We start from the raw sequence: 14,746 nt of genomic DNA, 5'->3' as shown, positions 1-14,746 counted from the left end.
ACGATAGCCTCCCTTCCACTGAGACCATCTCTAATGAGGCTTCACTGAACAGCAGATGGATCAACTGAAAGGTTAGATGAATCTCTCAGGTCATGTGTCAGGTCTTTGCGGGGTTTTCTCTTACTTAAGGGCGTGACTTTCAGATACTGTTCATCCGCTGCAGATCGTTTCGTTTTTGCGGGGGGGGGGGGGTTCTGACCTGTTTTTGTCCCCTACTTGTCTGTTTTCTTTAAGCATACACTGCACACCACACCTGACCAAGATATACCAGTTTTTGTTTTTTATTTAAAGCTAAAAGCACTTTGGGAATCTCCTTGTTGATGCAAAATTCTATTTTATGGCTGTGAAAGTATAAGATGTCGAGCTATATTTGGCATTTTCATAGATTCAACTAAAGAAATTGGAACAGTTGATATGTTTTCGCAACACACTGCTAGTAACAAATATGCCATTTAAAATTGGTGCTTTAAGTTGTCTGTCATGTGTAGACAAAACACTGGGTCATCTGTTGGGTTAGATTTGCTTTGTATGCTCGGGTAGGTCAGTGATAAATGGTTTAACAATAGAATATAAAAAAAACAAAAAAACAACATTCCTCTGAAAATGGTCGGGTACAACAATTAAACTGGAAATGAGCAAAAACCTGCCAGTGTAAAAAGACTGTCGGAAAGCCTAGAGAACTATTGCATAAAACCACTTTAAAAAAATTACTGGCTTCATGAAAACAAATATGAAAAAAACTAAGGACTTAAGTTTGTGTAGTACTGTGCAGTTCATTCATGTATCAATATATCCCTCCTTTTGTTGTTATTCATTTCAGTCATGAAAATAAATTAAAAAAGAAAAAGAACTGAAAGAGCACGGTAAATAATAATTACATTTTCACATCGCTGCACTTTACAATTGGAGTCATTTAAGCTGAGGACTCCATCAGTCATTGTTCTGGTAAGCCACACTGCCATTTAAGGTGCAAAGGTCCATACGTTTTCACAGCAGGTGCACTTTGTGCATCTTGTCCTCAAGTGTAATGAAGCGGCCTAGCAGCTGAACCCATTTTAGCACTGCAGCATAAAAGTGTTCCGCGGTCTGTCCGAGACGCCTTATTACTGCCACATAGCTTTGTTTGCGAGCTAAACTGCTCACCACATAGTGTCAAACCTCAGCCAAAAGGCCGTGTCTCACATTCCAGCCCATTATGCCGCAGACCACACTAGAAATGCCCCAAACTGGTTCGGGGCACATGATTACTGTGCCGACGGTGTGCTTATTTTTGTTCTGCACGTGTGTATCGGTGCATCTGTGTAAGTCTAGGGTGAAATATGTGCTCTGTTTGTATATTAGTGTTCTTTGATGTTTGTATCTTTATCTTCCCTATCGTGATTTTCACCCACAATACTGTTAACACCAAATGACCTAGACCGCTTTTGTATTCATGAGATCTTCCTCTGTTTATTTGCTCATAGATTGATATGGCTTTTTAAATAGAGCCGCTGCCTTTAATATTTTTCTGTCTTTAGACAATGGAGATAATAACAGATTTCCATTTTGACTCTGGTGATGAGTATCGCTGTAATGCAATCGCTCTACCTGTTTGATTTCTTTACAGAGCGAGTTTGTAATAGTCTGTCCTCTCCTCTGTTTCTCTTGTTTATCAACAGAGAGCCAGCTGCTTCCAGGGAATAACTTCACCACGGACTGCAACATCCCTGGAATCTTCATGTGTGGCGATGGCAAGTGTGTCCCAGGCGGGCGGCAGTGTAATGGACAGCCCGACTGCTTTGACAAAAGTGACGAGAAAGGCTGTCGTAAGTTCGTCATTAATAAATCCCTTTTTAACGACTAGATCCGCCTTTACCGTTGAAGCCAAATTGATTATTTAGAGTTACATCAAGTCTTCACAGCTCCTGAACTCTTTTTGCAATCCAGCAGTTGTACTTCTTCTGACATCCCCGTCCAAAGAGCCACAAGGGCCACTTAAAACGAATTCTCTGCCAACTTAAATGAACTTCCCCCCTCAATCCTCAAATCACTCTCCTCTCAGTGCACAGCCTTCCTCTTTTTCTTCCAGACCCTTGGCCTCAGTTTAGCACCAGGATGAAATTTAATACCATCAAAGCAAAGGCCGATTACTTCTGTGCGCGCGAATAGTGGCGCGTGCATAATTCTACTGTAACGCTACAGTAATAGTTTGGTTTTGATCCTCAAATTTAGTTGGCTTTGATCTTTCTGGTCTGCAGCTCCTCCTTTTCTCCCGCCCATCTCAGCCAGAGCTCACACAAAGATGGGGTTGCTGATGAAGATCGACTTTGAGACGCTGCCACACCAAATAGAATCCCTCATCTCCCGATATGTTCATCTCTCTGAATGTCTCGCCCTCCCGTTTTCAGTCGTCTCTGTGCACCATCCCAGTTTATCTCATCTGATCATTTTTGGCTTTTGGCTTGTAATTTGCTTTGCAGATGCCTGTTTTCATTTAGCAAGCAATAAACCTCTTAAATCTTTTTTGGTTTTGTTTTTCCTAACCCTGCTAATTCTCCCCCAGTTAGAAAACAAAAACAAAACATATGGTCTGCCCTCCATTCTTTGTTTTTTCCTCCTCGAACAGTCACTTCTCTCACTGTTCTCTTCTTAGCAGCTCAGGGAAAAGGCAGACGACTCTTGACAAAGGTGTGCTGCCTGGCATACAAGCACACACACACTGTCACACTACAGTCGGTAAACTTACTGTATAGGTTATTGGTTGTCTTAATTTGGAATGACTTGGAAATCTAAGATGTATATTCATAGGGAATTTTATTGTATAGACTAACCTTTTTTTGTATACCTTTTGCTTGTGACGCCCTTTAACTTAAAGAAAGACTGTTGCATTAATAGACGACTATACGTTCAGATTCTCATCACTCAGTGGAATAGTATCATTTATGCATATGAAGTATCAGATACTTCCAGTATAATACAGCCTCTATATCATTCTGGTTAGCCACTTTCACTCCAACAACATGCAATTAGTGCTATAGTTGCACTTGTTTTTATTTTAAACATGACAAAACTGACAAATTAAATGGGGGGTAAATATTTGAGGAATGTCTGGTAGCCTCTTAATGAGCTAACAGATGAGGATAACATAAGCTGTTTATGATCAGGGTTAGACTAGCATAACTTGTTAGCTCAGAAAATTGTCTTGCAAGTGAATGGAGGCGTCTGCATTGGTGCTTTTCCTCAAATACATGTCATTTATAATGAGAAGCAGTATATCCATATCTGCAAACAATTTTAAACTTTGGCACAACACAAAAGGAACGAGACGCCCCACTGTGTTTGTGATTGGAGTTTGAATTCAGTTAATTTCCTTGCTGCATTCTCAAGAAAGCAGATCACTGAACTGCCAACATAAACTGAATGTATATAGTGCACGCGGTGTCTCTCGCTGACATAACATGTACTGTATGTACAATATACTGCTAAAGATTAAAACAAGTTATCACAAGGCATCACGCTCAGCCTGCTTGGGCTGTCAGAGCGCTATTTGTGTTTGCTGTAGACCTCTACATTATCTGCTCTGGCATAAGTGGGCCTTATTATCCTCAAGTAGATGGCTAGTTGTCGGTTGGTATCTCTGGCAACTGCTTCCCGAAATCCCCAGACAAACTTCTGGCTCCATTAGGGGCTCTGCAGAGACAGACAGACAGATGGAGGGATCGGAAACAAGGGAGTAAGAGAAAGAGAGGGGGCAAAAAGGGGGACTCATTATTGTGGCTTCAGCAAGAGTTCTGTCAGGATGTGTATTATCTAAGGAGAACACAGTGCCTGGAAACTTTGTGACTGCAGCTATGCATTCTCTGCAGGTTGACTTATAATTAGACACCCCCTCTAAGAAAACACAAATAAACTCAGTTATGGGTATATGTGGAAGGTGGTAGGTTTGTTGACTCGGTTTGCTTTCCTTCTGTCGTTGAGACATAAGGGTAGTTTTTTTTCGAGAGCATACTTCTCAGAAAAACACATTCGAAATATTACTATCGTTACAAATGATTGCTGCAAGGCTTGCTTTCTTTATATTTATAGTATCATAAATCTCTAGGGTGTCCAGTGTCCATCCGCTGCCCTTTGCACTCATAGTCATTACCATGGAGGCAGAGCAGTGTTGACTACTGCTGGATATTAAATTTCCTTCCATCTGTAATGTGAGCAGATGGCTTTTGTCAAAAGGTTTCCATAAATACACGCCTTAATTGTTGATACGTGTCGATGTCTACATCATTTCCGTCTCTTGGCCCATTTTAAGTATCACACTAGTGGGTTAAGAAACAACAACAAAAGAATTCAATTCTCTTCTTTGTGTGCCTCATAAGCATGGAAAGATTGTGCTTTGCAGGCATGCATATATTTGGTGACTTTGTGTTGTGTGTTTTTTTGCCATATGTGTGACCATATAAAATTCTCTGTTACATTTTTTTTTTTGTGCCGCAGAGCGGTGCCTATTTTTATCTCATTCATTTGCAGAAGACAGCTGTACTCAGAAAGTAGATCCCGCATAAGCCCCTGCTCTTTAGCCAACAGATTGTGCTGAAGTCTCTCACCAAGGAATACTTATCCTGTACCTGAGGTAAAGGTCATATGTGGGGACAATCCCCCTGGTGTCTCATTAATGAGCATTTTATTTTTGAACACCATGTAGCTAATGGGAAACACAAGAGACAACAGATCAGTCTCAACTCGTTCTGATATCTTCAACATAAAACATGAACATAGTTTTTAAAAACTTAAGCATATACACTCATGCTGGTGTGCAGTGGTCCAATCAGTAAGAAAAAAAAAACTATTTTGGAAGATGGATCCACCTACACATGAACTTAGGACGACATTTTCTAGGAGAGTTTGATTTTTTTTTGCCAGCAGTTGTTTTGCTTCCAAAATAAACTTCTTTCTGCCTTATTTATTGACCTGGTTACATTTTATTCCAGTGTTGATACCAGTTAGACGGTTCGCATTTGCATTTGCATGTTCTTTTCTCAATCCTTTATTTATTTGTAGATATATCTCAGTATGTCACAGCTGTCAGCCCAGGAATTGTAAAGCCACTCCTGTGTTCCTCCCAAACCCCACTGCCCCTCTGCTGTTTGTTTGTTCTTCCAGTCCCCTGTAGCACAATGGTCAACTGGAGTTGTGTAAATACTTTTTGCCGGCTCTTAAATAACAGGGAAAAAGGCAATATCTCCAGCCTGAGTCTTATTTCATTTAAGATGAATCTTATTGTATTTCCGCCTCACTAGTTGAGGCCAGGACCCCCAAAGTATTGTTTTGATCGAGCCTTTTTTTCTCCTGGAGTGCAACCTCTACTTTGCTGTACATTAAATTAATTACATTTTAGGTTAAAACATGTAATTTGTCTCTTTTTTGCAGTTATTCAGTCCTGGGGATCTGCCATCTATGGGCAGTGCTTGTGTATATATGTATGTCGGCAGATTAAAGGGGTCTTTAAACTGAGATTCAGAGGCAGGCTGTTGAATAATTCCTCACACAAAGAGGTCAGAAGTACCATCCTGCTCTCTGGTGTCCATAGCGCCAGCCCGGGAGAGTGTTAGACGAAATGGATGCTGACAGACGAGAGAAGGAGGAGAGCTGACTGAGCTCACTGGGCCTCAGAGCCAGGATTAGCCTCTTTGCCCTTGTCTGGACAGGACATGAGTAGACAAGAGAGGACGGATACATAGCAGGGCCAAAAGGGTGAGTGGACATGATTTAGAACACAAGAAGTGTAGAATCAAAGACGCAGACACAGAAATGTAGTTAGGAGAAAGAGAAAAGACGGAGAAGTGCATTTCAAAGCAATGATTGTTTTGAACTAGTGGCCCTGCAGGCTGAGGCTCTGGCATCTCTGTGTGGGAGAGTTCACATATTCCGAACTCTGCACTCACAAACTTCTCTGAAACTTCTATGCTGCTTTGAACTACAGGGCCCAACAGGAAGGCCACTGGTCATACCAAAAGGCTGCGCATCTCCTAATTCAATGCTTAAACTCAAGTGGTTTGCATGGCAGCATGCCTTTAATTAGGGCGATAACTCTGATAACTCTTCACTGCTTGAACTTGATCTTGAACATTTGTAATTGTTGCACAGTGGGTCAATTAAAATCAAGCTATGAGGGGGGAAAAACACTTCACTAGAACTTCTGCCCAAATATAAATAATAAAATCAGGGAGCTATTCAGAAGTTGTTTAATGTGAAACAGAGAACACAAGCCAACAGTTACTGTAAAAACCAAAAGGGCTATTACTACAGCTAACTGAGCTGAGCTACAATACCACTCGTTTGTCATGCCAATCAGTAAAGCTTGGTTTATGCCTTACATTTAGCAGCAGATGTGTTTGACATCTTTAAACAATATTAACTTAAATCTGTCTGTAATTCCAGACATGCTTGAAACTTTTACTTGTGAACTGTAGCCTCACACGTGGTCTGCTATTGAAGTCTCTATTAAGACTCTATTAACAGTGCAAAAATCACTATTTCAAGTTTTAATTTCTTGTTCCACTTTTTATTGATCCACTTTGATCTTCATAACATTTAGGAGCAAAATAAACTCCTCAGTTTATTGGATTAAATGAATATTAAAGCCGGGACCAACATCAATAGTGCTGTTTTTGTTTTGTTTTGTTTTTTTTGTGTACTGGCCTTCGCACAAAATACTAATGACATCCCGAGTTCAAAAGAATCACTAAACGCTCATCAGCAACAAAGCTCTCCACATCAGTAGGGTTGATTGTCTCTACAAAGATTCCTGACACAGAATGGTTCTTTACCAAACTCTTCGTGGGTATATAAGGTTTGGCTAAGATTAGGACTGTGTGTGTTTACACGATAAGAAAAGTGACCAGTTTGCCTAGTTTTAACACAAGAGCAATGTAAAGTTGGGCAAATGCTCCCAGCTTTACATGACAGTGTTTCTATACTGTATGTGGCTCGTTTGTGTGTGTTTAATTTATGAGGACAGACTAGAAGGATATGCAGGTGACTTCAGTTATTAATAGTGTGAATGATTTATGTGCCAATTACTTGTTTATGATGCTTAAGCCAAGATCGAGCTTAGTTTAAATAGTTTCCTAATATTGTAAAGCAAAATGTAAATGTTGTTTTATTACTGCAAATGTAATTAAAAGCTTAACAACAGATGTTAAGCCTACCAAGCTAATGAAAAAGGGAGAGCAAAGCCAACAGAAATGAAATGGTGCTTTTACTTCACCATCAGTTGAGCTCACCTGACCTCTGTTTGCCATTAAATCACAATCACGTCACAAACTATTGCAAACAAATTGTTGGAACTTGTGTAAGAAATCCTTTCTGTGACTAAGGTAAAGTGGGTTGTCCGGCAACTGGAAGGCCGGTGGATCGATTCTCCGGCTACTACAGTCTGTATGCTAAAGTCAACTAGAACAGGAGCTACATGTACACGCCTACCTGTGCAGTGCTGATAATAGTAACTCTTAATGCGACATGGACATTAAAAAGAGTAAGAAAACTATCCAAACTAGAAATCTACTGGAGAATTCTGTAGATGGCAGTAAAGATATTGGTATCACACTCTGCTCCCAGCGAGCCAATCAACAGCCAAACAGGGAATCTTATGAGCCAGTCATATTGTGGCACTGACACAGGACCGAAATTGGTAACAAGCACAGCCTGCTGGTACATTATAGTCATATTGCTTAAATCAACATCATAGTAAAGATGTGTCCATAACATGTAGTAGAATGGTAGAGATTTGTTCTGGGCTCTGGTAGGATGATACAGAGATACTGACCATTCTGTGACCATATAAAACTTAGTATATGTGGGTTTGTTTTTCCCACATCGGACTGGTGATTCTACAAATACAGTTTTTCTAGCTCCACACTGCTTTTAATATATATATTAAAATATATTTGATATCACATCTACTCAAAATATTAGTTTTTTTTTTCTGTCATTTCACCTTTTTTATGAATTGTCAATCAGTTTGTTCGTAGTGATGTCTTAGTGGTTATTGGAGTTACGAATGTTTTGACCCCAGTCAAAAGCAAAATTCTGCCTATGCAATATTAATAAATTAATGTATTTATTTAGTTGTTTCGTTTTTTTCATGGGTCCTCAATCATATAGTTTCAAGAACTAGCCCGTCATTGTTGTAACATTGCCTGGAGGAAAACTCCACCTGCTGATGTGACTGCAGTGCTTGGCCTGAAAAAGGTGTTGCTTCCGCTCCCGAATCACAAACGGGAAGGTAGAAACTGTTTGCTCCTCCTGTCACATGCCAGCTTGTCCTGAGCATAGCATGAGGTAAACTGTGTGCTATAACTGCCTGTTGTTTGTGTTTAGCTTCAGTTGCTTTGAATCGTTTCCTCTCCCTGGACAAGCTAGAGCTCGGTTTGCATTGCCAGCAATAAATCAGACCCATTCCCAGTGGGTGCTCAGGTCCACCGCTCTCCCCTTTGTCACAGATTTTTTTCATAATAATTAAGGGGGGAATTTCTAGGCCTAGCCGAAGGAGGTGGTTTTCAGGTCTCAGGATTTTGACTCTGCTTCTCACAAATAATGTGGTTTTCTTGGCTTCATCAAACCATGACCTCCAGCTTGTAGCTGAGCATGAAGTGTCAGGAGCAAGATTTAGCACCCCCAATTCTGAGGCCACAGTTCTTAGCTGTTCCCGACCTAGAGTGGACACTCTAGGTCGGGAACAAGTTGATGCCTCAAGAGGAGGAGCATTCTGAGGTCTTATTTACGAGTGAGGGAAGAGTTGAGAGTGAGTGTAACAGATAGATTTGTGCAGCTTCTTTAGTAATTGGAATGCTGTACCAATCTTCTGTAGTGTGACAGTGAAGCTGTCAATTCATAGATCAGTCTACATTCCTACCCTCACCTGTGGTCACAAGTTCTGGCTAGTGACAAAAAAATAAGATTGCAGATATAATCAGTGGGAATGAGCTTCCTCCAGAGGGTGTCATGTGGGAGGGACTTGGATTAGAGCCAGTAGTCTTCTGTGTTGAAATGTTCAAATTGAGGAGCAGGCTACCTCTTGGGTAGCCAGGTGTTTCAGGCATGACCTAGTATCAAAAATTAAACTAAGAAGAAGAAGGAAGAAGAAGAAGAATAAAGTGGGCTTTGGAGTGTCAAGTCTTGGTTCTAGAATGACTTTGAGAAATCTGTAGTCACAAATATTTAGTTTGGTTTCCAATATAAATATCATGCATCCCGAGAGGGGTCGGTCTTGGTATCAGCCTACCCGATGAAAAAGAAATGAGAAATAAAATATTAAAATGATGGAAAGATGGAAAACAGACAAAGGTTTAATGGGTCAGAGTCTGGTGGATTCCATGAGCTTAATGGTTGATTAATCAATAAGCTGGTGTAATTGATACCAAGGAACGGGGCTGAAATATTTATTAGGTTCCTGCATGAAGTCTTTCATTCTGGTGCCGTGTCTTTCTTCTTCTCTGACTCTTTGTTCACTTTCGACTGAACGCTATCCTTGTTCCATCGATTTTCACAAATTAGCCAAAATGATTGCTGCTGATGCTTCAAAGGAATAAGAAATGCTGTCTTGTCATTTTAGAACACATTGTTGGACACTATCAGTTCAAACGAGCCAATTTTAGCAGTATGTTGCTTTCTATGATGAATATTGCAGCAGCGCTATTATCTGACAGATCGTGCGCTGCTTTTTCACCATATGCCCTTGCTTCTCTTCCCTTTATTGGAATTTGTTGAAATATCACTGATATTTTACACACTGTGTGGTATACGAGCCGTTCTCGCTACCCCATCTAGCACAAAGTTTGATGGCTTTGCAGAACACCATTGGTCCGTAAACACTTAAGATGAAGGCAGCTCTATAATGTTGCAATGCCCCCTTGTATTGTACAAAAGAGTGTGCAGGGCTTAGACAGTGAAATGTACAGTGCAATGTAGGGATTATTTTGATCCCTAGGCCCACTGCACTGAAACTACCCATGCACTTTTTGCTTGCACCCTGACTCCATTACCTATTGATTTCTTCCTTGCAGAAATACTCTGCAAGGTCAGAGAAACCTTTGAAGTCATCAGTCTTTTCTACTCTTAGTCTCTGTTCCCCCCTCACTCCAAGTGTTTTCCTTCTTGTTAGTCTCTTCAGCGAGTCCTTCTCCTTACTCTGTCAGTCATGCATGCCCATCATGGCTGTGACTACCTGAGCTGAACATTCTGTTCTCTGAAGAACCAATCAGGGGAGAATAATTTAAGGGCATAGAGGCGCACACCGGGGGAAGAGCAAAAGCATGCCATCGCCAACAGGGTTGTCGGATTCCACCCGACATGAACAGTGAAGCCACAGGGGAGGTAAATATAAAGAGCAGTGCTCTGTTTCAGTTTCTGTTGTATCATCCAATGATTTAAGTACAAAATATGCCATGGTGCTACAAATCCAGGTCAGGATTTGAACTACGATTAACCTGTAGATTATGAAAAAGTGGGGAAAAACAAGTCTTCTTTTATTTATTTACCTTTAAGTTAAAATTAAAAGACAGTTGTCACATAGGTGTTTAGCAGAAGTATACTTTTTAATAAAAATGTCAAGCATTATGTGTAATTGCATATATCAGACAACAAAAAACAGAGACATGTTTGTTTTTTTGTGCCTGTGTTTGTGTGTCCTCCACCTGTGAGCTTCAGTGTGAACCAGGCATGTTTTTCTACAAGTGGTAGTCTTACTTCACGAAATCTGCTCGACTGCTTACCCCATTCGTTTTCATTTGTGCTGCTCAGTTGCGCACTGGAACTAAGTTTGGAAGCCGCCGAACACCCTGTCTGTTTTTCGTAAACAAACTTTTACAAAGGCTTAGAGGAGCGAGAGAAAATTTGGCACAAAAGTAAAGCAGTAAACAGTGATGACAGAAGGGATGAAGGCAGGATGAAATCGATGCTTATACAATGTAAATTGAAGAGTGTAGCAGAGGACCTGAAATCAATCAGCATTACCTGGATCACAGCGGTATTTAAAGTTGAATTTCTAATGCCCGGGATATATGGTTTTGTGTTGCCATCTCTTCCACTCTAGTTTGATGGGTCTAATTAAGTTTTTGCATTTTTGCTTCATAAACAGCTTGGCTTAGGCTATGAGGGGATATGCAACCCAAAAACACAGCTAAGCACATTAGCTATATCTGTCCAGCCAGCTGTGTTTGTCCCACCCACCAATTCCCCTTCATAAGCTTGCCCTTGATGTGACTTTTAAGTTAATTTTGTGCGCAGACGCTGGGTCGGAAGAATCCTAGCCAGCTGGATAAGTGGTAATTAGGATTCACATGAATCTCAGAGCAATAACATTTCTTTCTTATGTATAGAAATAGAAAAGAAAATTGGTAAAAGAAGAAACACCCGTGTAAATGAATACAAACAGATAACAAAGGATTATGTTTCCTTTGTTTGTGGCCAGCAGAATCTCACTTTAACCCCCAGCGGGAGCGCGTGTTTTTGTTTTATTACTAATCTTTTAATATCCCTGAAAGCTACAGAAGAAGACTTTTATGAATGTGATATGCTGCACAAAATGAGATTTGGGTGTTTAGGGGCTCTGCTGGCCAGGTAAACAAAGGTTTCCCAGACTATAGACACATAGATCGGGCACTATCCCAGCTTCTTCCCGCATCCAGAGGATTACATTTCATCCTGGAGATGGGTGCTCCAAAGCCTTGTGGTTATTGCGCCTTGCCCTCCCTGTTGCTACACATAATCGCCACAGCTTGAAAGAGCTCATAAATCAGGCTACCGCAATAAATTGTAGAGGGAAAAATGTGCATCCCTGGCATTTGAAGCAGCACATTGCCAGCCTATGAGCGAGCCAATTCTACCCACCGCATTCAACACAGTGAAACAAAACACATAGAAGGTTTGGTGGCTTTCTTTGACATTTCTAGCATGCCCACTCACTTCCCCCTCCCTGTGTGTTTGTATGTGTGGGTTGCTCCATCCTTCTGTTGTTTCCAAGTGTTCATAAAATGTATCATGCTACTTCCTCACTGGCATGCATTTCTGTTATTTACCAAAGCATCATAACAATGTCTTAGCTGTAATTCTTAGATTTTCTTTTCTCTGTCTTTAGTAAATACTGTTACAATGAGAGCAGCTCTGATTAGAAGCCAGATTTCCAAATGCCAGCTTTACTCAAATGCTTATTATTGGAAGGGAAAAATGCATCCAGTAGGTAATTAAAAAAAAAAAAAGTCTCGAATAGAGAAATATAAGTCTGAAACATTGTATTTTATAATAATATAACTCAGTAATGCAAACTGTAAATATAGCAACCATGGTTCTCTTGCAGCAATGTGTGTGTGTGTATTTCCTGGTTGGAATCCGACTTCTACAGTAACTTTGCAGGGTCTTTTCTGATGTCTTTGCTTGTATCTACCTGTTATCTTGCTTTTCTTCTTCTGCCAGGGAAGATCAATGAGTTTGAGGTAAAAAGCTAGGGCTTGGTGCTTAACTGAGGTTGCCAGGCATTGATGTTCTGCAAGCTCTTCACTCAGTCTCAGGGCTGTCCTGAGAGATAAGGCCCATGGCCTGCTTAGGCTGATCAATGGCAGAATCCATACAAACCCTCTCCCACACGATTTACTTTCTTTGTCATTAACTGATTTTTTTCTCTCCTCTTATCAGTACTCTTTGGTCAAGATCTTACCCATTATGTGTCATAATTGTGGAAATGGGAGTATTAGCAATGCAGAACAAAATGGGCTACCTTTAATGATTCTTTATCCGTAAGCAACTGTTTGAACATTATATAATATTGAATGGCTGTGTGTCTTTGAATGTTAGAACATGCAGGTATAAAGTTACGTCTTGACATTTTTGGACAATGACAATTTTTAACTGCAGTAGATATGAAAAGGAACAAATGCAAATGAAATGCAGACTGTCAGCTTTTAAATTATCATAATCATACATAAGCTGTTATTTTTTTAATACTTTGAAGAAATCTTTTAGAGGCAAGCCAAGGAACCATGGATGTCACCAAAATGAGTTTTTCTCCATTGTGATGTTTTGCTGAACCTTTTCCTGCATCCGTCTTTGGTTATTGTTTGATCATGGGTTAATTTCCCCTTAGTTTTACCTGTTTACCAAGTGAAAGGTCTTCTAGATCAGGTTGAAATCAGATGACTGACTTGGGCAATTGAAAATATTGTGTTACTATTGGATCTCTATTTGCACTGTCCAGTCGGTTATGCTTAATTAGGATGCATCTGTTTAAAATGGATAGCTCTAAACACTTTGGGATAACTTTGGAATATAACCAGTAAGAACTAGTGACCCGTTGCCATTGGAAACCACTAACTTTGCTGTTTTTTACAGATGATTAAGTATGTTTCTGATAATAAGCCATACCATCCACATTTTTTGTGTCATTCTGTTATAGGCTAATCTTATCACCTGGCAGATGAAAAGCTATGTTTTGACGTGTGTGTGTTTATTTGGCAAAGTCTAATTTGGCCTTTCTCTTGGTGAGACTGATCATTGGTTTGTACCTTGTGCTGAGCCTTTTTGTTTTCATTACTAAGTCCTGAATATTGTGATGGGAATTTTCTTTAGCATATGACTGATGCTGTGATCATTACTGCTGATTTCAATGAAAATCTAGACCTTTATGCTGTTGAGTTCACCATTGTGCTGTTTTTCACAGAATGTGCCAAACTGTTGATTTGGTTCTAGAGTTATGTTACATTAAACTGCTTTAAAGTGGATAGTTCAAATACATTTCAAGCCTCTGAAAGTAGAGGACTATGGTTTAAGCAGTGTTTTTGTTCAACTCTTTGAAGCAAAGATAAAGCATATGCACTGATTTTATTCCTCTTCCTTTGTCCTGATTGTTTCATTTCAAATCTATCATGGTGTTCTAGAAAGGCAAAATTGTGTAAGTGTCACAAAAACACATGGACCTAAGTGTAATACAAGCACTGTCTCCTAGTGAAGGTCTCTCATTTACCTTGTTCATCACAGCCAAGGCAAATGCTGTCATAAAACATGATGTCTGAAAGATTTCTGCACCGTCTCTGCATCATGCACACACTAATTCATTGTTCTGTTTTTCACCATTTCCCCCAACCCTTATATCTTTAGCTAAGGTCAAGTCAAAGTGTTCTCCTACATTCTTCGCCTGCGCTAACGGTGTCCACTGCATCATTGGACGCTTCCGCTGCAACGGCTTCAGTGATTGTCCTGATGGGAGTGACGAGGAAAACTGCAGTAAGTCTCACATGACACCCAGATCCATGGATCTGTGGCCAGATGATGCCATGTCTTGTTTATATCAAAGCAGATCTAAGCAACATATGGAATATATATGTTGTATGTCTTATGTTCCTCTGGTGGAGCTTCATCAAATCTGAGAAAATAACCCTGACGTCACCATCAGAGTTATGTTTAATGGGCTTGGAGTCTATAAATTTCGAACAGGTTAAAGGAAATAAAATGCAGGCTCCATTGCTTGGAGAGATTAATACACACTAAAAACTAAAGTATAAATATCTCTCTGCTAAACAGCCCTTTTAAAATTATAGCAGTTTTAATGTGTTTTTTTTTTCTTCAGCAAAATTATAGGGGTGCAACTAACATCACTCTGAACTACAAATATGCTTCTGCAGTAAACTGTAAAATACTTTTGCTTAAGCTTAATGGATTTGCCACACCCCTATTAGTACCAAAAATTTCAGTTAGTTACAATAATAATATAAATGCATCT

At 40.0% G+C, this 14,746-nt stretch overlaps 1 protein-coding gene across 2 annotated transcripts in view; it reads left to right on the top strand.

Annotated features, from left to right (window-relative positions):
• Nucleotides 1–14,746, top strand: part of ldlrad3 (low density lipoprotein receptor class A domain containing 3) — a 95,527-nt gene that overhangs the window by 42,773 nt on the left and 38,008 nt on the right. The window contains exons 2-4 of one of the 2 annotated variants that reach the window (XM_084932998.1): nucleotides 8–71; nucleotides 1,659–1,805; nucleotides 14,125–14,250. In XM_084932998.1, the coding sequence (XP_084789124.1) occupies nucleotides 56–71; nucleotides 1,659–1,805; nucleotides 14,125–14,250 (289 nt within the window). In that variant the 5' untranslated portion in view covers nucleotides 8–55. The remainder of the gene's footprint in view (nucleotides 1–7; nucleotides 72–1,658; nucleotides 1,806–14,124; nucleotides 14,251–14,746) is intronic. The other variant, XM_084932997.1, reaches the window with a different exon arrangement.

Source organism: Perissodus microlepis, chromosome 7 (genome assembly GCF_051167445.1).
Source record: "Perissodus microlepis isolate ML-2025 ecotype Zambia chromosome 7, ASM5116744v1, whole genome shotgun sequence".
Taxonomy (NCBI): domain Eukaryota; kingdom Metazoa; phylum Chordata; class Actinopteri; order Cichliformes; family Cichlidae; genus Perissodus; species Perissodus microlepis.
Note: the sequence above shows the minus strand (reverse complement) of the source record. Positions and strands in the feature narration are given on the sequence as shown.